The sequence below is a fragment of the Engystomops pustulosus genome, chromosome 9 (genome assembly GCF_040894005.1).
Source record: "Engystomops pustulosus chromosome 9, aEngPut4.maternal, whole genome shotgun sequence".
NCBI classification, from domain to species: Eukaryota; Metazoa; Chordata; class Amphibia; order Anura; family Leptodactylidae; genus Engystomops; species Engystomops pustulosus.
Window position 1 is genome coordinate 11,252,292 of NC_092419.1, and position 27,851 is coordinate 11,280,142.

The 27,851-nt window shown below is 44.9% G+C and overlaps 1 protein-coding gene across 1 annotated transcript in view; it reads right to left on the reverse strand.

Annotated features, from left to right (window-relative positions):
• Positions 1-4,223: 4,223 nt before the first annotated feature.
• The window catches only part of RASGRP4 (RAS guanyl releasing protein 4), a 36,567-nt gene continuing 12,939 nt past the window's right edge, over positions 4,224-27,851 (reverse strand). The window contains exons 9-16 of the mRNA XM_072124040.1: positions 22,599-22,874; positions 19,807-19,887; positions 18,715-18,822; positions 11,046-11,155; positions 9,457-9,592; positions 8,098-8,134; positions 4,996-5,195; positions 4,224-4,494 (exon numbers count right to left, since the gene is read on the reverse strand). Of these exons, the coding sequence (XP_071980141.1) occupies positions 4,288-4,494; positions 4,996-5,195; positions 8,098-8,134; positions 9,457-9,592; positions 11,046-11,155; positions 18,715-18,822; positions 19,807-19,887; positions 22,599-22,874 (1,155 nt within the window). The 3' untranslated portion in view covers positions 4,224-4,287. The remainder of the gene's footprint in view (positions 4,495-4,995; positions 5,196-8,097; positions 8,135-9,456; positions 9,593-11,045; positions 11,156-18,714; positions 18,823-19,806; positions 19,888-22,598; positions 22,875-27,851) is intronic.

Genomic DNA, 27,851 nt, shown 5'->3' on the forward strand with positions numbered 1-27,851 from the left:
GGAAGGGAAAATCCCTTCATCTGTGTAAATTCTCCATTAATCCGCTATTGAATACATAAAAAACTTTGGTTTACTCTGCTCCAATTGTATTACAGAGCAAGTGCAGCCCTATAAGGGGCAGATGATAGCGATCAGCCTGCTAGTAACCTGCATGGCGAGGTGATGGAAGGAGGGGCCACCAGCCTGCCGTGCACGTCCCCCCGGAGAACAGCCCATCCGCAGGTCTACTTGTGCTAATACACTCTAAAGGGTTTAATTGTAAAGGGTTTTTTTTATCCCTATATTAGTTTTTTATTCTTTGTGCTATTTTGAAGCTTTGCCCTGATGAGAAGATTTTCTGTTTTGGTTGGTGGTTTGCCTCAGTGTTTAGGCATCTAACCAAAATATATGTATATATTGTCCATGTTTTTCCCATTATTTCATGATCTGGGTGATCCTGGTTTATTTTGGATATTTTTATTATACATTTTTTTGAATTTCTGCGCTGAAAGGTAATTGACCACTAGGATCAGGGATTGTAAACCAATCACACTCTGGCAGGTTCTGCTCTTCTTTATGCCTTCGTATAAAGGCTTTAGGAATTATGCAAATGAGCCAGAGGAGCTTGGAGCCCCTCGGGCTCATTTGCTTAATTTTTTAAACTTATTTTGTTGGAAAAACAAGGACATAAGAAGCTAAAAGAAGAGCAGATCCTGTCAGAGGGGGTGCACACCAGTATGTCAATGTGCTGAATTTACAATCTTTCATCCTGGTGGTAGATGCCCATTCAAACAGGGGAGCACTTATAATGTATTTTGGTGAAATGCAGTTGTTAAATAATTATGTACAGCTTTAATTTAATTCAAAAAAGCAGGTTATTGCTATAAATATGTAAAATAATGTGAAATTTGTAAGAAAATACTAAATTCTATTTGTCAGTCCTTTTTAATAGTTGCCCCAGATCTGTTATTTCTCATGGATTGCATATTCTTGTATTAGACCTTCATTGTTACAATGTATTAATATAGTGACAACTGGTCGTCCATTTCCATGAGGAAGAACAGAGGAGCAGTGATTGCAAAGATTATCCAGAATTTCCCAGGGAGTCTGACTATAACACAGCATGTCAGTAGGGGAGCCTTACAGGAGACTATGTATAGGCTGTATATACACATCCATGTACATGTCAGGAGGGGAGCCTTACAGGAGACTATGTATAGGCTGTATATACACATCCATGTACATGTCAGGAGGGGAGCCTTACAGGAGACTATGTATAGGCTGTATATACACATCCATGTACATGTCAGGAGGGGAGCCCTACAGGAGACTATGTATAGGCTGTATATACACATCCATGTACATGTCAGGAGGGGAGCCTTACAGGAGACTATGTATAGGCTGTATATACACATCCATGTACATGTCAGGAGGGGAGCCTTACAGGAGACTATGTATAGGCTGTATATACACATCCATGTACATGTCAGGAGGGGAGCCTTACAGGAGACTATGTATAGGCTGTATATACACATCCATGTACTTTGGGTTCTTCCTGCATTTTCTTGTTTTGAAAAGTAATGGAAAAATGTATAAACTTTTTTTTTGCCTTCTGTTGTGTGGTCTGTGTGTTTTATATGAATTTTAGAAGGAGTTTCATTAGAAGTTGTTCTGGGAATAATATTTTTTTGTTAAAAATCCATTTTAAAGGTTTTATATAATAATCCAAACAGAGGTGATAGAAAAGGTAAGATGCAGATTCACCACGGGATGTAGTCACACAGATACATGTGGTCCAGCGCTTATTGGGCCGCTCAGCACCCATAGAAGTCCACCACCCTAGGTGCTGAGGCACCATGTTACTACCACCACAGGCCACATCCTGCAAAACAGTCAATAAATACACCCAGGTTGTGGTTAGTATGTGTGTCACATCAGTAGCCTCCTCCATATACCATTTGGGCCTGACTGCATCCTATAGTGCAACAAAAAACAAAAAAAACAGACCTAACCTTTGATACCTGCTCCAACGCATAAGACACAATGGGACAGATTTACTTACCCGGTCCATTCGCGATCCAGCGGCGCGTTCTCTGCGGTGGATTCGGGTCCAGCCGGGATTCATTAAGGTAGTTCCTCCACCGTCCACCAGGTGGCGTTGCTGCGCTGAAAAGCATCGGAACGCACTCAAGTTCACCGGGCCGGGCTGAGTGAAGGTAAGTGCAAGCTCCACGACATATTTTTTTGTTTTAAATGCGGTGGTTTTCCCGTTCGGCCACGCCCCCCGATTTCCGTCGCGTGCGCCACAATCTGATCGCGAGCGACAAAATCCCGGGCCAATTCAGGGGAAATCGGCGCAAATCGGAAATATTCGGGTAACACGTCGGGAAAACGCGAATCGGGCCCTTAGTAAATGACCCCCAAGGTGTCCCAAGGTGAGCAGTTATCACAGTCACAACAAAATTACTCTAAGTACCATATTACTAGGGGGTGCCGCCTGTGTTTTCTTTTATCTTCTTGCATCCTATAGTGAACAAGTGTTGTACCCTGTATCTAGTCAGTATGGACTCTGTACAAACCATTTACTGGAAGAAACAGAACACTGTACAAACCATTTACTGGAAGAAACAGAACACTGTACAAACCATTTACAATCCCAGCACTGCACCCGATCAGAGGATATGCGAGGAATTTAATAAGTTTGGGCCCCATAATCTACCATCAGAATCCATCATAAACCAGGGACATTACTCATAGATCCGGGCACCTCGACTGTAGTAATCTGCTTAGATTTCTTATCCATGGCCGCCTTCCTTTTAAAATCAACTTTTAAAATGATGCTAATGAGCCTTCAGGGCTCTCTTGGGTTGTTTCCTTCATGCTGCAGAATCACAGGCTCTTCAAATGAGCAAAACGTGTCTCCTCTCACCCTGCTGCTGCTAGATTACACAGGCAGATGCAGGGTGAGACATGTTTTGCTCATTTTAACAGCCTGTGAATCTTTTGCAAGGAGAGGCTCTGGAAATGCCCAAGAGAGCCCTTCAGGTCCATTAGCATAATTATAGAAGTTGACATTAGAAGGAAGGAGGCCATGGATAACAAATATAAGAAGATACCACAGTCCCGGTGCCTGGATCTAGGAGTAATGTCCCCGGTTTATCAGGATGGATTTTGATGGTAGATTTCCTTTTTAAAAGGCTCTGAACTGTAATGCTACACACAACCTGCGGACAGATGTGGCAGTGTTTATGCAGGAAAGTAGACATAGGGGCAAATGTAATTTGGCTTTTTCTGCTCTGATCTGTCTTGTGAGTTTTTCCTTTTTTTTTTTTTTTTTTTTTAAGAGAGCGATTTTGCACATTGAAGATGTGAACATTGTACATGTGTTTATATATATATATTGCAAAATAGCTCTCCTCTGGTTTTGCACTACATATATATCTGTAACATCTTTTCCACTATGTCTAAGCTCAGGTCCTGCTGAACTGTTAGGTGGAGCTCCTTTACCACTAGGATGAAAAACTGTATGCAAATGAGCCTGAGGTGCTCCAAGCTCAATTAACACCTTTGGAGCCTGGAACCCCTCAGGCTCATTTAAATACAGTCTTTAATCCTGGTGGTAGATGGGCAAGTGATGTCGCTCAGGTGCACACCTCGTTATATCACAGAGGGCATCAAAGCTGTTTGTTGTACCTGTGTGACATCACACGACGAGGAGATATACAACGAGCCGTGCACCTGTGTGACATCGCATGACCAGGGATATAACGAGCTGTGCACCTGTGTGACATCCCATGACCAGGGATCAATTATGATACACAGGAAGTATACAATAAAGCTTCCTGTAGAATCACTCTATCCAATTGAGTGGATTGTATTCTGGGCAAATCTGCCCTTGAGGATTAGGATCACTACTAGGGATAAACTGTAATCTATGGTGGAATCAGGAAGTGTGCAACTTTCCCACAGCGCCACCACTGGGGAAACAAAGCATTACATGGTGCCTATGAAAATCAATGACTGCGGCTGCGATACGGCAACCTCATGTACCTGCTCTGGCTGACGAGGGGATCTCCTCTTAACCTTAACCTCATAGGGTATTTTATAGTTGGGTTTTCTTAAGCCTTTAAATAAAAATAATAAAATAATCTATGAATTCTATTTATTTTTTTTTCTCCAGTAGAAAATGGATTCAGTAGTGGGAACGTAGGATTAATCGCCCTGTAGAGGTGACCCCCCCTCCCTCCCCCTGGTCGTGTCCATAGAGCGTATATTACAAGATGGCGGCAGTCCTTGCTGTACCATTGGTCAGGGGTTCTTGTCGCTTTGTATTTTCAATGCTTTCATGGTCTCGAGGATCTGAGTGAGCGCCGGCTTCATCCTGGAGTCCTTGCTCAGCGCTTGGACCTTGTCCTGTAATGCGCTCAGCTGGCCGTGTAAGCTGGCGTTCTCTGCCGCCAGGTGGGAGTTGGTACAGTGCAGGTTGGCGTTCTCCATCAGCAGCCGATTCCTCTCCTGCAACCACAGAGATGTCAGATAGTCACAGACACAATGCGGCAGATTTACTTACCCGGTCCATTCGCGATCCAGCGGCGCGTTCTCTGCGGTGGATTTGGGTCCGGACGGGATTCACTAAGGTAGTTCCTCCGACGTCCACCAGGTGGCGCTGCTGCGCTGAAGTTCCCCGAGGCCCGCTGGAATGCCCTGAAGTTCACCGGCCTATTACTGGTGAAGGTAAGTGCAAGCTCCGCGACACTTTTTTTTTTTTTTTTTTTAAATGCGGTGATTTTTTCGAATCTGTAGGGTTTTCGGTCGGCCACGCCCCCCGATTTCCGTCGCGTGCATGCCAGCGCCGACGCGCCACAATCCGATCGCGTGCGCCAAAATCCCGGGGCAATTCAGGGGAAATCGGCGCAAATCAGAAATATTCGGGTAACACGTCGGGAAAACGCGAATCGGGCCCTTAGTAAATGACCCCCAACGTCATCTCTTATCTGTAGCATCTTACGTCCTCACCTCCTCCGTCTCTTTTAGCTTCTTCAGTAGAGTCTCTGATCTCTTACAGACGTCTCCACAGTGGGATCTTATACTAGAAGGATCAGTCACCGGGCGCCCGTCAGATTCCCGGAGCCTTTCCGTCTGAGGAGATTTTTGGCTGTTTCTGTCCACACTTCTCTGCCCGCTAGACCAGTTCTCTAGGACATCCTTGTGCAGTCCTAAAGAAGCAAATACAAGGTAAAGTCCTACAGCAAGAGTCCAAATATGAAGGGGTGTAGCAAAATTATTTCACTTAGTAAGTCAATAACGTGACCCGTGTGTTACCTAAAGTGCTCTACATTTCACTGCTGCCAAATAGTTACAAAGGTTATACGGTTGAAAATTGACCCTTGTTCATCAATTCAACCAAGGAAGGGGAGGGATTGGATGAGGAAGGGATTTAGGGGAAACAATTCTATATAACATAACCATCAATGTTATTTAGGTGTAAAAAGGCATCTAGACCCTTCTTGAAGCTCTCTGCTGTCCCTGCTGTGACCAGCGCCTGAGCTCTCTGCTGTCCCTGCTGTGACCAGCGACTGAGCTCTCTGCTGTCCCTGCTGTGACCAGCACCTGAGCTCTCTGCTGTCCCTGCTGTGACCAGCGCCTGAGCTCTCTGCTGTCCCTGCTGTGACCAGCGACTGAGCTCTCTGCTGTCCCTGCTGTGACCAGCACCTGAGCTCTCTGCTGCCCCTGCTGTGACCAGCGCCTGAGCTCTCTGCTGTCCCTGCTGTGACCAGCGCCTGAGCTCTCTGCTCTCCCTGCTGTGACCAGCGCCTGAGCTCTCTGCTGTCCCTGCTGTGACCTGCGCCTGAGCTCTCTGCTGTCCCTGCTGTGACCTGCGCCTGAGCTCTCTGCTGTCCCTGCTGTGACCAGCGCCTGAGCTCTCCGCTGTCCCTGCTGTGACCAGCGCCTGAGCTCTCCGCTGTCCCTGCTGTGACCAGCGCCTGAGCTCTCTGCTGTCCCTGCTGTGACCAGCGCCTGAGCTCTCTGCTGTCCCTGCTGTGACCAGCGCCTGAGCTCTCCGCTGTCCCTGCTGTGACCAGCGCCTGAGCTCTCCGCTGTCCCTGCTGTGACCAGCGCCTGAGCTCTCCGCTGTCCCTGCTGTGACCAGCGCCTGAGCTCTCCGCTGTCCCTGCTGTGACCAGCGCCTGAGCTCTCCGCTGTCCCTGCTGTGACCAGCGCCTGAGCTCTCCGCTGTCCCTGCTGTGACCAGCGCCTGAGCTCTCCGCTGTCCCTGCTGTGACCAGCGCCTGAGCTCTCCGCTGTCCCTGCTGTGACCAGCGCCTGAGCTCTCCGCTGTCCCTGCTGTGACCAGCGCCTGAGCTCTCCGCTGTCCCTGCTGTGACCTGCGCCTGAGCTCTCCGCTGTCCCTGCTGTGACCAGTGCCTGAGCTCTCTGCTGTCCCTGCTGTGACCAGCGCCTGAGCTCTCTGCTGTCCCTGCTGTGCCAGCGCCTGAGCTCTCTGCTCCCCCTGCTGTGACCAGCGCCTGAGCTCTCTGCTCCCCCTGCTGTGACCAGCGCCTGAGCTCTCTGCTGTCCCTGCTGTGACCAGCGCCTGAGCTCTCTGCTGTCCCTGCTGTGACCAGCGCCTGAGCTCTCTGCTGTCCCTGCTGTGACCAGCGCCTGAGCTCTCTGCTGTCCCTGCTGTGACCAGCGCCTGAGCTCTCTGCTGTCCCTGCTGTGACCAGCGCCTGAGCTCTCTGCTGTCCCTGCTGTGACCAGCGCCTGAGCTCTCTGCTGTCCCTGCTGTGCCAGCGCCTGAGCTCTCTGCTGTCCCTGCTGTGACCAGCGCCTGAGCTCTCTGCTGTCCCTGCTGTGACCAGCGCCTGAGCTCTCTGCTGTCCCTGCTGTGACCAGCGCCTGAGCTCTCTGCTGTCCCTGCTGTGACCAGCGCCTGAGCTCTCTGCTGTCCCTGCTGTGACCAGCGCCTGAGCTCTCTGCTGTCCCTGCTGTGACCAGCGCCTGAGCTCTCTGCTGTCCCTGCTGTGACCAGCGCCTGAGCTCTCTGCTGTCCCTGCTGTGACCAGCGCCTGAGCTCAGCTATTCCACAGATTGACAGTTCTCAGAGTAAAAAAGCCCTGTCGCCTCCGGTGATTAAACCTTGTTTCCTCCAGGAGGAGACAGTGTCCCCTCGTCTTTTGATTTGATTTAATCTGGAACAACTTACCACCATATTTTTTGTATGGACCATTCATATATTTATATAAATTAATCCTGTCCCCTCGTAGTCGTCTCTTTTCCAGACTAAATAAATCTAGTTGCATTTTTAATCTTTCCTCATAACTAAGACCCTCCATACACCTTATCAGTTTTGTGGCTCTACATTGAACCCTCTCCATCTCCAGGGCCTCCTTTTTATGGACCGGTGCCCAGAACTGGACGGTATCTTCCAGGTGAGGCCGAACCAATGCCTTGTACAGTGGTAATATTACATCCCTATCTCCAGAGTCCTGACCACTGCTGATACAACAAGATCTTGCTGGCTTTAGAGGCAGCTGACTGACATTGTGCTCAACAAGGAACTCTAGAGATTTACTCCCCCCAAGGACATATGTTACCTTTGGATTATTAGCCCCATAACCTTAGATTATCCACATTGAACCTCATTTGCCAAGTGAGTGACCAAACACTCAGAATATAGGTGTCTTTTTATTTTGTTGTGTTACAAAATAAACTGAATTAAAAAAAAAATTATATATTTTTTGCATGTGCAAATACATTCTAAGGGTTCTTTCACACAGAGCAGAGGACGGGAGGCCCTGCATTACATAGAAATATAATGCAGGGACGTTCCTTCTGCCCGGCGTTGCAACTGTCCGTCCGGCAGAGGGAACGTCCCTGCATTATGTCTGTATGTGAAGCAGAGACTCCTGTCCTCCCATACGGCACATATACACAGGCTGCATACGCTCCCCTAAGGGCCATATTTTTGATATTTTTATATTTTTCCAGGATAAGAGAGAGTTTTTTGATGGTACCTTTTTTTTTTTACTTATTGAGTATCTTTATTTTGTGAAACCATTGGAATAAAAATACTTTTTAAGTTCAATTAATTTTAATTATTGGTGGTCATACTACCTGCAGACACGTATCCTTGCTTGGCCACGCTCAGAATCTGAAAAAAAGGAAGAACAATGTAAAAAACTAAGGGAAAAAAAAAATTTGAATTCCTCATCATCAGTATATTGTCTATGAAATCTACCATCAAAATCCATCCTTATAAACCAGGGACACTAGATCCAGGCACCGGGACTGTGGTATCTTCTTATTTCTTATCCATGGCCTCCTTCCTACTAACAACAACTTTTAGATTATGCTAATGAGCCTTGAACTGCTATGGTGGTGTTACCAGAGCCCCTTTGTGTTGTAGATTCACAGGTTGTTTTTTAAAGTTGATTTCAGAAGGAAGGAGACCATGGATAACAAATATAAGAAGATATCACAGTCCCGGTGCCTGGGTCTATAAATAATGTCCCTGGTTTATTATGAAGTTTTTTTTTTTTTTTTTTATGGTAGATTTCCTTTTACTGACGTGTGACCTATTTTTATGTCAGGCTGCAGGTGTCAAAAAGGCCGTACAGTCCTCAAAATTTTGTACACCAAAGTATGGAAAAGTTATTAGCGCCAGAAGATGGCAAAATGAAGAATTTTTTTTTTTTTTTTTTGGACTGAATGTTTTAATTTTTCCAAATGTATAAAAACACCATAAACCCTTTATAATTTGGTATCCCCGTGATCGCACCCACCAAAAGAACAAAGTAGACCTGTCATTTGGGGAAACCTCCCCCCTCCCTGAGTCACAATGGTTCATAATGTCACTGTAGGGTGTCACACAAGTAGATCAAAGTGTCCCTCGGCTTGTGTTGCGATGACGACGCTGATTTGGACAGTCACTTTAGCAGAAACGTAACCACAGGCCGTGTCACTTCCTGCCTCTTATGACATAGGAAAAGACGCCTTCCTATATGTACAGAGGGGACAAACTGCTTCAAATTCCTCCAAAAATGAAAAAGTTACAGCTGTGATGTCTCATTGACAGTGCGCACCCCATACAGGCCTCGGCGGGAGCTCAGGGTCAACTTGGCTTCACCACTGAGTCTCCGCATAGAAACAAAGGCAGCAATGATAGGAGATGAGAAAAGAATCACTGCACTTGTACCTTCAATTAAGTTATCAACAGGTTAATAATAAGTGATGGTCGTGGTCGTGAGAACATAGCTCCGCCCCTAGTATAGCGACTGCTGACGCTCACTGCAGGAGCCACTCCCAACCAATCGCCTATTAATGTCTTATCCTGTGGGTTCCTCATCAATAGTTTTGCGCAGAAAAAAGGAAGGTGTAAAGGAACCCCTATGAGTGATAAGCGGCGCCGTATTTTGAAGACACCCTGGATAAAGAAGGAAGTTAACACGTAGAATAGGAAGGAAAGTTTCTTACACAATTGGCACAGAGGGGCGTTTCCCTCAGACGTATCTCGACCAGACTTTGCAGAAAAGGAAGTCCTAGTCTGGAGCACACGCGACTGGCTTTCATAAAATATGACGTCATCTCCTGATGGCTGACCGGTCCCTCTCTGTGGAGACAATACAATATGAATAACCATCACATCTGCCTTTCCAAAAGGTTGTAACAAAGAACAATGGACTGACTTATGCTTGCGTCAACCTCACGCTTTGCAGAACCCAAGTGCCTCAACCCAACACTTGCGTCAACCTCAGGCTTTGGTGAACCCAAGCGCCTCAACCTCAGGCTTTGCAGAACCCAAGCGCCTCAACCCAACACTTGCATCAACCTCAGGCTTTGCAGAACCCAAGCGCCTCAACCCAACACTTGCATCAACCTCAGGCTTTGCAGAACCCAAGCGCCTCAACCCAACACTTGCGTCAACCTCAGGCTTTGGTCAACCCAAGTGCCTCAACCCAACACTTGCGTCAACCTCAGGCTTTGCAGAACCCAAGCGCCTCAACCCAACACTTGCGTCAACCTCAGGCTTTGGTGAACCCAAGTGCCTCAACCCAACACTTGCGTCAACCTCAGGCTTTGGTGAACCCAAGTGCATCAACCCAACACTTGCGTCAACCTCAGGCTTTGCAGAACCCAAGCGCCTCAACCCAACACTTGCGTCAACCTCAGGCTTACACGGAAATCCCCATCTACTATGGTTGATATATAAGTGGTGTCCGTAGAAGCCCTTGATATTTGAATGTAAGATAAATTATTTATGGGCAGAATAATATATAATAAAAAAAAGAAATACTACTCGGCAACTAAGAATCATTAAAACTCAACTGGACAATAACTCGACATACTAATAGGGTGCTGGGACCTAGTACTAGTGGTAATAGCTGAAGACGGTGTCGGACTGATCCACCTGAGCTTTCTTTGGTGGCCCAGGCTCTAACCTTGTACTGGACCCCATAGAAGAAGACAATCTAATTTTGAGGTTTTTGGGGTCTATTTCCTATGGGATGAAGTGTGGGCCCCAGAATAATTATATTGAGGAAACTCATGAAGGTATAAGCAGAACATTTCCCAGAATCATCAAGTTTATCCTTCCATATGATAGTAAAAGCCAAGGTCCATGGTCTGCTTATAGTACCAGGAGACCATGACCCAATACTGCTGGTTGTGTCTTCCTTGGGGCATGGCTTCCAAACATTGTCCCACTGAACCTTCCATAGACAGTTTGAGTAAGTTGACTCTGGGGAACCTCCAATGATCCACTATGAGTTCCACAGCCAGGTCCAAGTCCCTATCACTCTGACTCATGCAAGGACCCCAACTTTTCTCATTCTCGTGAAGTCACTTTGATATGGCACCTCAAAGGGGTTGACCGGGCAGTCGGGCACTTTCAGTCCAAATTTTTTGACCTACACAAAGCCGATGGTCCTTTGTTTAGAATTGGACCCCAACTAATTTCATGACATTCACTCTCCTGTATATGAAGAGGAGGCAGAATCCCAACACGGAAAGGAATTCTCAACAGAACCCCCCCCCCTCCCCCAGGAATGAAGAATGATACTAACCTGTCCTTTTCCAGGATGTGGCAGGAGAAGGGCAGACTGGAAACTACTTTTTCAAAGTCTTCCCGGGATATGAAACCTCGTTGATGTGGATCATAAAACTGGAAAACGCACTATAAGGAAAGATTCAGAAATGATTTGGGGAGGATTAGTTGTACATCCTAAAGCCCAACATGTCGTTAAAGTTTTTGAAAAAAAAAAAAAAAAGAAACGTCTTCATTCAAGTCACCTGGAATCTTGGTGACAGAACGGTGTCATTATGCGTCGCGTGACAATGGGTGGGATTTCTAAAAGTTTGGACTGCTTGTAAATTTTTCCTAAAAATTACCATTATACACAAACCTTGACAATAGGCATAATGATTAAAATCTGAGAATGTAATATTTCAGGCATTACTAATCTACCTGCAGAGCTGTGTGTATAAGCACAATACACGTGAGCGACGGGATTGGTTAACACAGCAGGAAGTTGTGGTCAGGAAGTGAGCGTCTCCGTGGTCTCTGCTGCACTGTGAAAATTATTTGTTCCACATAAAGAACTACATCTTTAGTGAAAATAGACATCGGGGGGGATATTTATTAAAAGTTTTAACTCTTTAGCCACAAGGGCCAAAGGAAAAATATATTCTATGAGGCAAATGTCCACTGAATGATTTTGATGCTGATCTCCTCCCCCTCCCTGTACAATGACCTCTATATAGGTAACACTGACCCATCATTACATCACTACTGACAATAGATGATGTCACAGCTTATCTCCTCCCCCTTCCTGTACAATGACCTCTATATAGATAACACTGACCCATCATTACATCACTACTGACAATAGATGATGTCACAGCTTATCTCCTCCCCCTTCCTGTACAATGACCTCTATATAGATAACACTGACCCATCATTACATCACTACTGACAATAGATGATGTCACAGCTTATCTCCTCCCCCTTCCTGTACAATGACCTCTATATAGATAACACTGACCCATCATTACATCACTACTGACAATAGATGATGTCACAGCTTATCTCCTCCCCCTCCCTGTACAATGTCCTCTATATAGATAACACTGACCCATCATTACATCACTACTGACAATAGATGATGTCACAGCTTATCTCCTCCCCCTCCCTGTACAATGACCTCTATATAGATAACACTGACCCATCATTACATCACTACTGACAATAGATGATGTCACAGCTTATCTCCTCCCCCTCCTGTACAATGATCTCTATATAGATAACACTGACCCATCATTACATCACTACTGACAATAGATGATGTCACAGCTTATCCCCTCCTCCTCCCTGTACAATGACCTCTATATAGATAACACTGACCCATCATTACATCACTACTGACAATAGATGATGTCACAGCTTATCTCCTCCCCCTCCTGTACAATGACCTCTATATAGATAACACTGACCCATCATTACATCACTACTGACAATAGATGATGTCACAGATTATCTCCTCCCCCTCCCTGTACAATGTCCTCTATATAGATAACACTGACCCATCATTACATCACTACTGACAATAGATGATGTCACAGCTTATCTCCTCCCCCTCCCTGTACAATGACCTCTATATAGACAACACTGACCCATCATTACATCACTACTGACAATAGATGATGTCACAGCTTATCCCCTCCTCCTCCCTGTACAATGACCTCTATATAGATAACACTGACCCATCATTACATCACTACTGACAATAGATGATCTCACAGCTTATCTCCTCCCCCTCCTGTACAATGATCTCTATATAGATAACACTGACCCATCATTACATCACTACTGACAATAGATGATGTCACAGCTTATCCCCTCCTCCTCCCTGTACAATGACCTCTATATAGATAACACTGACCCATCATTACATCACTACTGACAATAGATGATGTCACAGCTTATCTCCTCCCCCTCCCTGTACAATGACCTCTATATAGATAACACTGACCCATCATTACATCACTACTGACAATAGATGATGTCACAGCTTATCTCCTCCCCCTTCCTGTACAATGACCTCTGTATAGATAACACTGACCCATCATTACATCACTACTGACAATAGATGATGTCACAGCTCATCTCCTCCCCCTCCCTGTACAATGACCTCTATATAGATAACACTGACCCATCATTACATCACTACTGACAATAGATGATGTCACAGCTTATCCCCTCCCCTCCTGTACAATGATCTCTATATAGATAACACTGACCCATCATTACATCACTACTGACAATAGATGATGTCACAGCTTATCCCCTCCCCCTCCCTGTACAATGACCTCTATATATATAACACTGACACATCATTACATCACTACTGACAATAGATGATGTCACAGCTTATCTCCTCCCCCTCCTGTACAATGACCCCTATATAGATAACACTGACTCATCATTACATCACTACTGACAATAGATGATGTCACAGCTTATCTCCTCCCCCTCCCTGTACAATGACCTCTATATAGATAACACTGACCCATCATTACATCACTACTGACAATAGATGATGTCACAGCTTATCTCCTCCTCCTCCCTGTACAATGACCTCTATATAGATAACACTGACCCATCATTACATCACTGATGACAATAGATGATGTCACAGCTTATCCCCTCCTCCTCCCTGTACAATGACCTCTATATAGATAACACTGACCCATCATTACATCACTACTGACAATAGATGATGTCACAGCTTATCTCCTCCCCCTTCCTGTACAATGACCTCTATATAGATAACACTGACCCATCATTACATCACTACTGACAATAGATGATGTCACAGCTTATCTCATCCCCCTCCCTGTACAATGACCTCTATATAGATAACACTGACCCATCATTACATCACTACTGACAATAGATGATGTCACAGCTTATCTCCTCCCCCTCCCTGTACAATGGCCTCTATATAGATAACACTGACCCATCACTACATCACTACTGACAATAGATGATGTCACAGCTTATCTCCTCCCCCTCCCTGTACAATGACTTCCTATGGCCTAGAGCTCAGGGAAGATGTCCGCCATAATCATCAACAGATAACAGAGGAAAAAAAATATACAACCGGAAAATAAAGACATCAAAAATGTGTGCACACTCCCTGTAAGTGATAGGTCCTCTACCTCATATGGGTGGGACACTTGAATGGGGGGAGCCACATGGCGCGGCCACTACAGAGAGAACAGCTCTGGAGCCATGAACCTTCCACTAAACTCATGATCCATCCCCAAGAAGATAAATGACGGCCATCAAGACTTCACATTCCCGAAATATCATCACACACGAAAACTATTTCACATTTTTGAAAAAGTGTTTTTTTTTTGTTTTTTTTTTACAGAAAGCAAATCATTATTTTGTGAAGAGTGAAGTAGTTGAGTCATTTTGGTGCCAGTGAGTAATGCATGTACATGACATTGTCTGCAGGATGCAGGGGCTTCCCCAGGACACACAAGATCTGCAGTTATGTATCAAGAGACAGAGAAATTCTCGTGTGAAGCCTTTAGCGGAGGCTGCGCAGGTGGCGCCTCTTTGGAGCACAGAAAACACTTAAAGAAAATCTACCATTTGATTTGATGCAGTATGAAGCAAATACCTTGAGAATGCTGCAGTTACACTGATGCAGAAACATATCTTGTTTAATCCCTGAACTGAGTGGTTTTGCTCAAACAACTATTATAAAATAAAGCTGGGTGTCTACATAAACACATTACACACGGAGCTTCCTGAACTGTCCAGACAGGACTAATCAACCTCAGCTGGATGACTCATACACAACAGCTAAGGGATGGTGCAGCGATCAATTAATTTTGCCTGTCAGGGATAACACAGTGATGACTTATTCTCGATTTATGCTGGACTGGACAAGGCTTGAGCTGTGCATAATTAGGGTAATAGGAGAAGCACCGTGGAAGCCACAGGAGCGACAGAGCCTCATTATCATAATTTATAATAGTTTTTTTTCAGGAAAACCTCTCAGTTTTTAAACAAGATATGTTTCTGCATCCGTGTAGCTACCGCAGTCTCAAGGTATATTTGATTCCCAAAGCATTAAAACAAATGGTAGATTTCCTTTAATAAATACATTTTTTGTGAAAAATTCTACAAAAAACTGTTGCAGACACAATAAAATATCTGTGTTCGGGCCACTTTTGTGTCGCGGCTGCATATTTTTTTGACACTTTTGAAAACTGTGCACTTAAAGGGGCGTATTGGTGTGTGTTTAGAGTTTGCACCACATTTATTACTGCGCCACAACAGCACAAAGCAAAGTACCTCAAGTACCTCACATCCTAAAAAGAGACCAAATAATCTGATGGTAGACGTGTCCTAATAGGAGGTTCCTGAGGAACGATGCTCCTCTGGACTTCTTTTATTATAACAGTTTATGCTGCAATGGGGGTAATATAGAGTTATAAAAATGATTGGCCTGGGGCACATCACTGCAGCGCCTCAGGGCGCCTCTCTCTTTAAATTTATTCACTCCCCCCAATCCGATAAAAGTCCCACCTGGTCAGAGTCGGCTCTAGGTATCAGTAGGCCCCTGGGTGACAGACCCTCAGTCGGCCCCTTTGCAGTGAAATTACATGGCAGCATTAAAAATTCAGCAACTAAAACAGTCTCCTGTTCCCTAAAATATTCCCTAGTTTATCATCCCAAACAGCCCCCTCATGTGTATTTTATATACAGCCCCCTCATGGGTATTTTATATACAGCCCCCCTCATGGGTATTTTATATACAGCCCCCCTCATGGGTATTTTATATACAGCCCCTCATGGGTATTTTATATACAGCCCCCTTATGGGTATTTTATATACAGCCCCCTCATGGGTATTTTATATACAGCCCGCTCATGGGTATTTTATATACAGCCCCCTCATGTGTATTTTATATACAGCCCCCTCATGGGTATTTTATATACAGCCCCCCTCATGGGTATTTTATATACAGCCCCCCTCATGGGTATTTTATATACAGCCCCCTTATGGGTATTTTATATACAGCCCCCTTATGGGTATTTTATATACAGCCCCCTCATGGGTATTTTATATACAGCCCGCTCATGGGTATTTTATATACAGCCCCCTCATGGTCATTCTATATACAGCCCCCTCATGGGTATTTTATATACAGGCCCCCTCATGGGTATTTTATATACAGGCCCCCTCATGGGTATTTTATATACAGCCCCCCTCATGAGTATTTTATATACAGCCTCCTCATGGGTATTTTATATACAGCCCCCTTATGGGTATTTTATATACAGCCCCCTCATGGGTATTTTATATACAGCCCCCGCATGGTTATTTTATATACAGCCCCCTTCATGGGTATTTTATATACAGCCCCCTCATGGGTATTTTATATACAGCCCCCCTCATGGGTATTTTATATACAGCCTCATCATGGTTATTTTATATACAGCCTCCCTCATGGGTATTTTATATACAGCCCCCCTCATGGGTATTTTATATACAACCCACTCATGGTTATTTTATATACAGCCCCCTCATGGGTATTTTATATACAGCCTCCCTCATGGTTATTTTATATACAGCCCCCCTTGGTTTTTTTATATACAGCCCCCTCATGGTTATTTTATATACAGCCCCCTCATGGTTATTTTATATACAGCCCCCTCATGGTTATTTTATATACAGGCCCCTCATGGTTATTTTATATGCAGCCTCCCTCATGGTTATTTTATATACAGCCTCCCTCATGGGTATTTTATATACAACCCCCCTCATGGTTATTTTATATACAGCCTCCCTCATGGTTAATATATATACAGCCCCCTCATGGTTATTTTATATACAGCCTCTCATGGGTATTTTATATACAACCTCCCTCATGGGTATTTTATATACAGTCTCCTCAGGGTTATATTATATACAGCCCCGTATGGTTATTTTATATACAGCCCCCCTCATGGGTATTTTATATACAGCCCCCTCATGGGTATTTTATATACAGCCCCCCTCATGGGTATTTTATATACAGCCCACCTCATGGGTATTTTATATACAGCCCCCTCATGGGTATTTTATATACAGCCTCCCTCATGGTTATTTTATATACAGCCTCCCTCATGGGTATTTTATATACAGCCCCCTCGTGGGTATTTTATATACAGCCCCCCTCATGGATATTTTATATACAGCCTCCCTCATGGGTATTTTATATACAGCCTCCTTCATGTGTATTTTATATACAGCCCCTCATGGGTATTTTATATACAGCCCCTCATGGGTATTTTATATACAGCCCCCGCATGGTTATTTTATATACAGCTCCCTTCATGGGTATTTTATATACAGCCTCCCTCATGGATATTTTATATACAGCCCCCCTCATGGTTATTTTATATACAGCCCCCTTCATGGGTATTTTATATACAGCCCTATCATGGTTATTTTATATACAGCCCCCTTCATGGGTATTTTATATACAGCCTCCCTCATGGATATTTTATATACAGCCCCTCATGGGTATTTTATATACAGCCCCTCATGGGTATTTTATATACAGCCCCCGCATGGTTATTTTATATACATCTCCCTTCATGGGTATTTTATATACAGCCTCCCTCATGGATATTTTATATACAGCCCCCCTCATGGTTATTTTATATACAGCCCCCTTCATGGGTATTTTATATACAGCCCTATCATGGTTATTTTATATACAGCCCGCTCATGGGTATTTTATATACATCACCCTCATGGTTATTTTACATACAGCCCCCTCATGGGTATTTTATATACAGCCTCTCATGGGTATTTTATATACAGCCTCTCTCATGGTTATTATATATACAGCCCCCTCATGGTTATTTTATATACAGCCTCTCATGGGTATTTTATATACAGCCTCTCATAGTTATTTTATATACAGCCCCCTCATGGGTATTTTATATACAGCCTCTCATGGTTATTTTATATACATTCTCCCTTCATGGTTATTTTATATACAGCCCCCTCATGGGTATTTTATATACGGCCCCCTCATAAGCATTTTATATACATCCCCCCTCATGGCTATTTTATATACAGCCTCCTTCATGGGTATTATATATACAGGCCCCCTCATGGTTATTTTATATACAGCCCCCTTCATGGGTATTTTATATACAGCCTCCCTCATGGGTATTTTATATAAGGCTCCCTCACACCCTATGGATTCATTAGATACAACCCCCTTCAACTCCATGAATTTCTTAAGTAAAGCCTTATGTGAGACTCCCCAGCAGCCCTCATGGCACTTGCCCAGGTATGCCTAGCGCGGGCGCCGGCCCTGCACCCGGTCCACAGTTCATAGAGCAGGTGATGGTCGGGACTTGTATCAGAACAGGGGAGTGAATATAATATTAGAGGTCCAGAGGAACACATAAATAAGCATATAAGTAATATATGAACCAGTTTTCATATATCTGGGCCATAGTCTACATCCCCCAACAGAAGAAGAAGAAGATCAGGCATTTTTCAATCTAACAGGTTGATCATTCATTTCCCCACTTCTCCCTTATGAACAGTAAATGGTCAGCGGGTCGCACCAAAGTTGGAAGGACCGGCTGACATTACTCTAACGTGTTTGGTCATCTTTAGATGCTATGTCCATATTTTCCAAAAATACTTACCTTTACCATCTGATCTACAGTGTGGCTCAGGCTATCAGGGTCCAGTTGTAAAGGTTCAACCGGGGTCCAGTCTGGAATTTCCTCTGGGGGCTTAATAGGAGTGGTGGGCTAAAGGGAGGAGAAAAATCAGAACATTAATCGCTATTCAAAAACTTTTTTCTACGTGGCATCACCAAAAGGTGTAAAATGTTTATTACCATCCATAAACTTCAACGTCTACGGGAGGAATTTTGGAATTTGTTTATTTTTATGAGAACTAGTGAAAGTCATACAAACCACATCTTGTGTGCCTATGGTAGACCACATGTCAACTTCTGCACCACAAAGCTGGTGTCACGGATGCTGCTGCGACTAACGTTTCGGGTCGCATGCGCACCCATGTGCCCCTCTGGCCGGCAGCCTCAATTACCTAGCTGCACTTCCTAGGGCAATCATGCGCTGGCCGTCTGCAATTTAAGGGGCCAGCGCACCGCTAATTGGCGCTGCCCAACTGACAACCTGTGGATGCTCAACCTCTTCCTGTGACCCCTGCCGGATCCTTGTGCTTCCATGCTTAAGAGAAAGCTGTATCCAAGCCCTACGCAAATATCCTGATTTCCTGTTGTGACCTCAATTCCGTTCCTGACTCCGATCCTGTGCTCCCTGTCCTGACCTATTGCTACATCCCCAACTCTGATCCTGTGGTGCCTGTCATTGACCACAAGTTTACTTGCAATACACCTTGGCTGCCACTGCGGACAAAGTTGCGCCTGTGGAACGACCTGGTGGTACCATGCCGCAACATGTCCAACCTGCTTTGTGGTGGGCTCTGGTGAAACCCAGGTACCACTTAGACTTTAGTCCCAGGTGTTGGTTTACGTCATCATCTGTGGTGGTACAGATCATCCACTACCACTGATCCTGACAGCTGGTTGATCACTTACAATACACAATTTAATAAACATATCCATATCCATCAACCAACTCCTATTGTGCTTGCTTGCCTGAGCAATCAGCTAAAATCATAATATTCAGACGGTAAAACATACAAAGATAGTTTGGTGGTTATTGAATATAATCCATTTCCAACACAAGATTGGTCAAGTTTCTTACCATTAACTTGGGACTCCGTGGCTCCCGTGTATACGATAAGGAGTAAATCTCATCTTCTGTATAAAACGTGTCCAAAGATGACTAGAAAGAGAAGTATAAAAATGTTAGCATTACTACAAGTAGAAATATAAGAAAACATACGCCAAAATTGAGCCTAAAGAGTTGGTCCTATCTCAATGGGTAACTATTATACAAGAATTGAGAGTCCATGACAGTAACCAATTTTTAGAGGGTGGTCTGTAATACAACTTATGTGTGTCCTGCAAGTGTGACATTACAGGCGGTCCCCTACTTAAGGACACCAGACTTAAAGATGACCCCGAGTTACAGACGGACGCCTCTGCCCCCTGTGACCTCTGGTGACCTCTCTGGATGTTACTATAGTCCCAGGCTGCAATGATCAGCTGTAAGGTGTCTGTAATGAAGCTTTATGGATAATCCTTGGTCCAATTACAGCAAAAAATTTTGAAACTCCAATTGTCACCGGGGCAAAAAAATTGTCTGGAGCTACAATTATAAAATATACAGTTTCGACTTACACACAAATTCAACTTAAGAACGAACCTTCGGAACCTACCCTGTATGTAACCCGGGGACTCCCTGTATTCAGGCTCTATGGCATTAAAGAAAATCCACCCTTTATTTGTTATGTTGGTCTTTGATTTGCCAAAGTTGCAGGTTCCTTATGAGTTTCTGAAGAACCTGACCGGCAGAGGTAGCTTGCCTTGCCTTGTCTACGTTTTGTTGGTCATTCAAACTACAATACTTGTTGGCTAAATGGCTCTTTATCTTGATCCTCCCTAGTCACCATACAAATGCACATCGGCTTTGGAAGACACCCAAGTCAACAACTTATCTCCACCAACAACAAAAGAACTGGTCGTGAAGAATTTAACATGTCCGATTCTTGTTTCCACCAACTATATTATCGGTTGGAGTTGTGACAATTCCATTGGCAGATTTAGGCAACATTTTTCTAGTGTGACTGCCTTCCGGCCAACCCTAATCTTCTACTAATTATTGATTCTAATCTCCATAATGGAGACAGCACTGTCTACCAAAACCACAAAAACCTTGACCATCAGCCAAGCACCAGCGAGCTATCATTTATCCACCTTTAAGGGAATATTATAGATGAAGACACTAAAGTGACCACGAATGTTATTTTCTACCTGAAATCAAAGGACATGTTCTTGCATATACGGAGAATGTGTTCTCTATGAGTCTTTGGTCTGACCTCCATATTGTTAACAATCGCCCATATCTGACAACTTGATGTTATTCCTACGAGAGTTGGTCTAATTTCTTAATGTGGTCTTTGGCCAAGCCTGGTTTAGAATATTTCATCCAGTTTGTTACCACCCCAAAAACTGTGTCCGTATACAATCTGTCGATGGCTTCCACAATCCAGTTGGCCATAGTCTACAGCAGCGATGGCGAACCTATGGCACAGGTGCCAGAGGTGGCACTCGAAACCCTCTCTATGGGCACTCAAGCCACCGACCCTGGACAGAGTTCACCAGACAGGACTTGAAGAATCTTTTCAGTTTCACGAAACTCAAGATATACCCTCATAGGCATATTAAAGAATCACATTCGTGACTGCAGGAAGAGTGAGAACATGTGGAAAGACTGGATTATATTTGGAGCTCCTGCTGTCTGAAGAGAAACTACAACAATAGTCCAAATTTGCCCTTTATCTTTCAACTGTATTGTTGTCCTCAAGAGGCCAATACGATATAAATTTGTGGCAATACAGGGAGCAATTGGAAATGAGCGATCCCACGTTCCTTTGCAGGGCACATGTTTGGCTGCCTGACCTTGACATTTTGCCGGAGTAGTGGCCGAACAGCCAATCTGGCAAATTGACGCTCCTAGCTTCAGATATGATTGGCCAGGGAACTCCAATGGCTATTTGTTCGGAGCCTGAATTTGATGGATTTCAGGTACGGCAACCAATCCGGCAATAAATCCGGGTCGGGTGGCCAAGCCCGAACAGGAACGTCGGGTCCGCTCATCTCTAGTACTAATAACTTACTACTTAAATTGCTGTTTTGGCACTTTGCAATAAATAAGTGGGTCTTGCTTGTAGTTTGGGCGCTCATTCTCTAAAAGGTTCACCATCACTGGTCTACAGTAATATATCAATCACTTTTGATGTTATCTTCAATGTTGCCAATATCTTCTACGGTTGACTGTATTTCCATAACACTTTGAACAACCACCAATATGCAATCTCCGACTCGAGCAATTGTACTCAAGATGTACATTCATAGCTTCTCATAATTACTCAATGAACATATCTATTTTAGATACCCTCAAAAGCTTTATAGCTATGTCTTGTTTTCTGGTCGTAAGAATTACTTACCCGGTCCATTCGCGATCCAGCGGCGCGTTCACTGCGGTGGATTCGGGTCCGGTCGGGATTTATTAAGATACTTCCTCCGATGTCCACCAGGTGGCGCTGCTGCGCTGAAGAGCATTGGTACGCACTGGAATACACGGAGCCGGGCTGAGTGAAGGTAAGTGCAAGCTCCGCAACACATTTTTTGTTTTAAATGCAGCGGTTTTTCCGAATCCGTCAGGTTTTCGTTCGGCCACGTCCCCCAATTTCCGTCGCGTGCATGCCAGCGCCGATGCGCCACAATCCGATCGCATGCGCCAAAATCCTGGGGCAATTCAGGGGAAATCAGCGCAAATCGGAAATATTCGGGTAACACGTTGTGAAAATGCGAATCCGGCCCTTAGTAAATGACCCCCACAGAGTGGCATCCAACCTGAAAATGACTTACGGTCAGCAGAAGAATCAGATCATTGTTGGCTTTGAATGGTGGGTTGGCTTTCTGCAGCTGCCGTAATTCCAGGATATGTTGATAGAGACTTTGTAGTTTACTAACATTTATTTTCCCATTGTCCAAATAATCGGGCAGGGCCTCGTTAAGTGAAACCAGGTCCTTTAGGTGCACCCCAAGAATGGGAATTTTGAACCCCCCGCATTCGTTATATACCCTTCGATATGTACTGTAGTTACTGCTTGATGATAGGAGTTCTGTCATCTCGCTGAGGGCCTACGAGAAGAGAGACAACAAATGAAGCATTAATGCCAACGTGACCCGTAACAGAAACACAAAAAATTCCAAAAATACTACATTATTTGAGAAGATCCAGCTTATCCAGGTCAGATTTTTACCACCACCATATATTATGCATGATACATGACCGGTCAACTTTGAAGTCCACTTTTCACTGAAAATTCGAGCAGTTACCTCAAGGAGGTTTGTCTTTATTTGCCCAATCGTTATGGAGTAATCCCCTTTAAGATGTTTTTATAACTGTAAAATTTGATGCTTCTATGAGGAAAAATAAGCAAGTAGGAAGTAAGGCCAGGCCTGAACTTCTGCTTTAACTCTTGTGAAATAGCAGTCTGTCCTCCAATTATAACTTTGAGACAAAAAAACACACATTTAGGTTGTTTGATGTCCGTTTTGAGGCCGAAACAAGGCGTAGGTCACAAAGAGTCAGAACATATAAAGGGCAAACAGTATGTCAGCACCATTTCTTACATCCACTCCTAATATATGCTTAAAAAACTCAAAAGATAAAATTAGATCTGATTCAAAGCAATTCATCCTGAAACATTAAAAGCAGCATGCTTTTTGTGGAATGGTAACCCACACAGTATCCTACATAGCGCCCTAAACATCCACCAGTAGTCACAGTGCCCCAACACATTAGCCAACAGTCACAGTGCTCCCACACGGTAGCCAACAGTCACAGTGCCCTCACATGGTAGCCAACAGTCACAGTGCCCTCAAATGGTAGCCAACAGTCACAGTGCTCCCACACGGCAGCCAACAGTCACAGTGCCCCCACACAGTAGCCAACAGTCACAGTGCCCTCACATGGTAGCCAACAGTCACAGTGCCCCCACACAATAGCCGGTAGTCACAGTGCCTTCACATGGTAGCCAACAGTCACAGTGCCCCCACACAGTAGCCAACAGTCACAGCGCCACAGCGCCCTCACATGGTAGCCAACAGTCACAGTGCCCCCACACAGTAACCAACAGTCACAGTGCCCTCACATGGAAGCCAACAGTCACAGTTCCCCCACACAATAGCGAGTAGTCATAGTGCCTCCAAACAATAGCCAGTAGTCACAGTGCCCTCACATGGTAGCCAACAGTCACAGTGCCCCCACACAATAGCCAGTAGTCACAGTGCCCTCACATGGTAGCCAACAGTCACAGTGCCCCCACACAGTAGCCAACAGTCACAGTGCCCTCACATGGTAGCCAACAGTCACAGTGCCCCCACACAATAGCCGGTAGTCACAGTGCCCTCACATGGTAGCCAACAGTCACAGTGCCCTCACATGGTAGCCAACAGTCACAGTGCCCTCACATGGTAGCCAACAGTCACAGTGCCCCCACACAATAGCCAGTAGTCACAGTGCCCTCACACAATAGCCAGTAGTCACAGTGCCCTCACATGGTAGCCAACAGTCACAGTGCCCCCACACAGTAGCCAACAGTCACAGTGCCCTCACATGGTAGCCAACAGTCACAGTGCCCTCACATGGTAGCCAACAGTCACAGTGCCCCCACACAATAGCCGGTAGTCACAGTGCCCTCACATGGTAGCCAACAGTCACAGTGCCCTCACATGGTAGCCAACAGTCACAGTGCCCTCACATGGTAGCCAACAGTCACAGTGCCCCCACACAATAGCCAGTAGTCACAGTGCCCTCACACAATAGCCAGTAGTCACAATACCTCCAAACAATAGCCAGTAGTCACAGTGCCCCCACACGGTAGCCACGAGTCACAATGCCTCCAAACAATAGCCAGTAGTTACAGTGCTCCCACACGGTAGCCATGAGTCACAGTGTTTCCACACAGTAGCCAACTGTCACAGTGCCCTCACACGATATCTAGTAGTCACATTGCCTCCACACAGAAGACAATAGCTACGGAGCCATGTATCCAATTGCCCGCCATTTTGGGAAAAAGTTTGTTACAATTTCAGTTTTGTGATGAATCGGTTTTATCCCACTTTGTGTGTTATATGTAAAAGATTGATATTATATATAATTGTATGATAACAATTAATAAAGAAGGTCACTTCATCCACTTCAATTTGCTCGTCTCTACTCTGTAAAAAAGCATAATGGGGGACATTTACTTAAAGTGTCGGTGTCTGTATTGGCTTTGTTACCGACCTGCTCTGGGAAAGAAGACACACATGTAATATTGTAGAGCTGTGCAGAGACATTTCTGGCGCCGAGACCATTTTCTGTCCCTGGGACCAAAATCTGTCCCGAGCTCCAGAAATGTGTCCAACAGTCCCTGCAGACGGAAAAAGTAATTTTTTCTGGCGCCGCCAGCTAATAAATAGGTCTGAGAGCAGAACATGTGGTGAGAGCGCCACAAAACTGGCGGAAACGCCATAGTAAATGTCCCCCAATATGTCTACTAAACATTAATGAGGTTTTCCTGCATATTTTTGCAGCATAACCACTACAGTCCTCATTCTCAAAGAAGACACTTCTCGGTGACTGTATATATATATATATATATATATATATATATATATGAATTGTCACAATGGGGCTCCATGTGCCCTTACAATTATATGATTCAGGGGATTCAACCTCCATTATTAACCATGGAAACCCTCCTTTGTAGCCTCCAAATGAAGGAACCTCATGGGCTTATTAGTGTGGGGCCTACAAGTATTGGCCAATCCAACCACCAATTCATAGTCACTTTATCTTTAGGAACAAGGTTAGGACATAGGACATTCCCGGTTGTTAAAGGGTCCTAGTGATTTGGACCCCCAATGTTTACATGTAGTAGATATGTCATACAGAACTCTAAGAAAAAAAACAAATGCATACATTTCATAGGCTGAGGTCCCTCTACCACCTTCCTCATCTCCGGACACTCAATGATCTACAAGTAGGACCCTCACACCTTACAGTACATTTTTCATCTTCAGGACTCCTCTCGTGATACCTCCATCACTGGACATACCTTCACCTTGCTCCGAACTGCTCCCTTTCTCACATAACTTGTTATCTTTATGACCCGTGTGACTTTATTTCTAGTTCCCCTCTCTAGCACTAGGGTTGGGTAACCATACACCTATGTTCTAACTACAGATGAGCGGACCCTCCATTTGCATTCAGGATTCAGATTCGGATGTGCGGTGTGGACATATTGCCGGATTGGGCAAAACCCATTGGCCAATCATAGCCATGGCTTGTTAGTTTGGGGCCTACAAGTATTGGCCAATCCAACCCTCTAATCATAGTTACTTCTCTTTAGGCACAACCACATTCCCAGTTGTTAAAGGGTCCTAGTGATTTGAACCCCCAATTGGCAAACGCGTGACTGCCTTTATATGTCCGGCCGGACTCAAACCCCGAACCCCATCGTGAACGTCTGATAAATTAATTTTTTTTACTTGTCTGTTATTTCCCTAATTGTCAAGTATGGAATAAAGCCAAATATCATATATATTTTAAGAAGCTCTCATTTTTTAAGAAGAACCTGATGTAACTCCAACTTCTTTTTGAGATCATTGGGGCTCGTTTACTAAGGTCCGCGGACCGCACTATCGTCGGATATTCCGTCGATTTCCGTTTTGCGCCGCATTTAGCAGGGGATTTGGAGCATGTGATCGGATTTTGGTGCATCGGCGCCGGCTTTCATGCAACAGAAATGGGGGTGTGGGCCGTCGGATAATCCGACTGATTCGGACTGAGCGCGGGATTTAAAATTTAAATTGTGTCGCAAGACAATGCACTCACATGCACCAGGAAGAAGAAGGTGAACTCCGGGGACCTGAGCGGGGAAGCGACACATGCAGGATATCGGGCGCACAATCTCAGTGACTCCCCGCACAGCACATTATACACGGACAATGCACTTACATGCACCAGGAAGAAGAAGGTGAACTCCGGGGACCTGAGCAGGGAAGAGACACATGCAGGATATCGGGTGCAGGATCTTAGTGACTCCTCGCACAGCGCATTATACACGGACAATGCACTTACATGCACCAGGAAGAAGAAGGTGAACTCCAGGGACCTGAGCGGGGAAGCGACACATGCAGGATATCAGGCGCACAATCTTAGTGACTCCCCGCACATCGCATTATACACGGACAATGCACTTACATGCACCGGGAAGAAGAAGGTGAACCCCGGGGACCTGAGCGGGGAAGCGACACATGCAGGATATCGGGCGCACGATCTTAGTGACTCCCCGCACAGCGTATTATACAGGGACAATGCACTTACATGCACCGGGAAGAAGAAGGTGAACTCCGGGGACCTGAGCGGGGATGCGACACATGCAGAATTTCGGCCGCACGATCTGAGTGAATCGTGGCACAATCCATGATCATTGGACATTCCGGATTGGGGATCGCGATGTGGACAGGTAAGTAAATGTGCCCCATTATGTTCTAACACCCCCACAAACCACCTACGGAGGTGTACTCAACCCAACCCATTTACACGACTTTATTCCCGGTGCTGGATCTTTGCACATTGACATTGACCCTACATTTTGTTATTAGGAGTAAATAAGGTTTCCTTAAATACTAGCCTGCAATTGTTTTTAACTTTTCCGAAGTTCAAATCACCTGAACGAAGGGTTAAACCAACCAGAAACTGTTGAAGAAATCACCTACTTGTGTTCTTGTGGTGAAAAAGTTGTGGTAAGTTTCTTAGAATGAGACACGAGCGACGTTGTCGGCTCCCTGACTCACCCTCTTGTCCTGACACATATCAGACCTGCAGGTTTTTATTTTTACTAACTCTAACGCTTTCTTCAGTGGGTCCTGTATGTAGGAGAGGACAAGGGAAAAGCTATGGGGCACATTTATCGTCAGACAAGGCCACAGCTCCACTTTTCGGGTTGTCCTTGGAGCCCTTTAGGTGCATTTTGGAGGTCAGATCTCGGAGTGGTTTAGACATCTTGATGTAAGTGGTTTTATTTTATCACCTCAGGTGTTAAGATCAAGGGGAACGTGTAT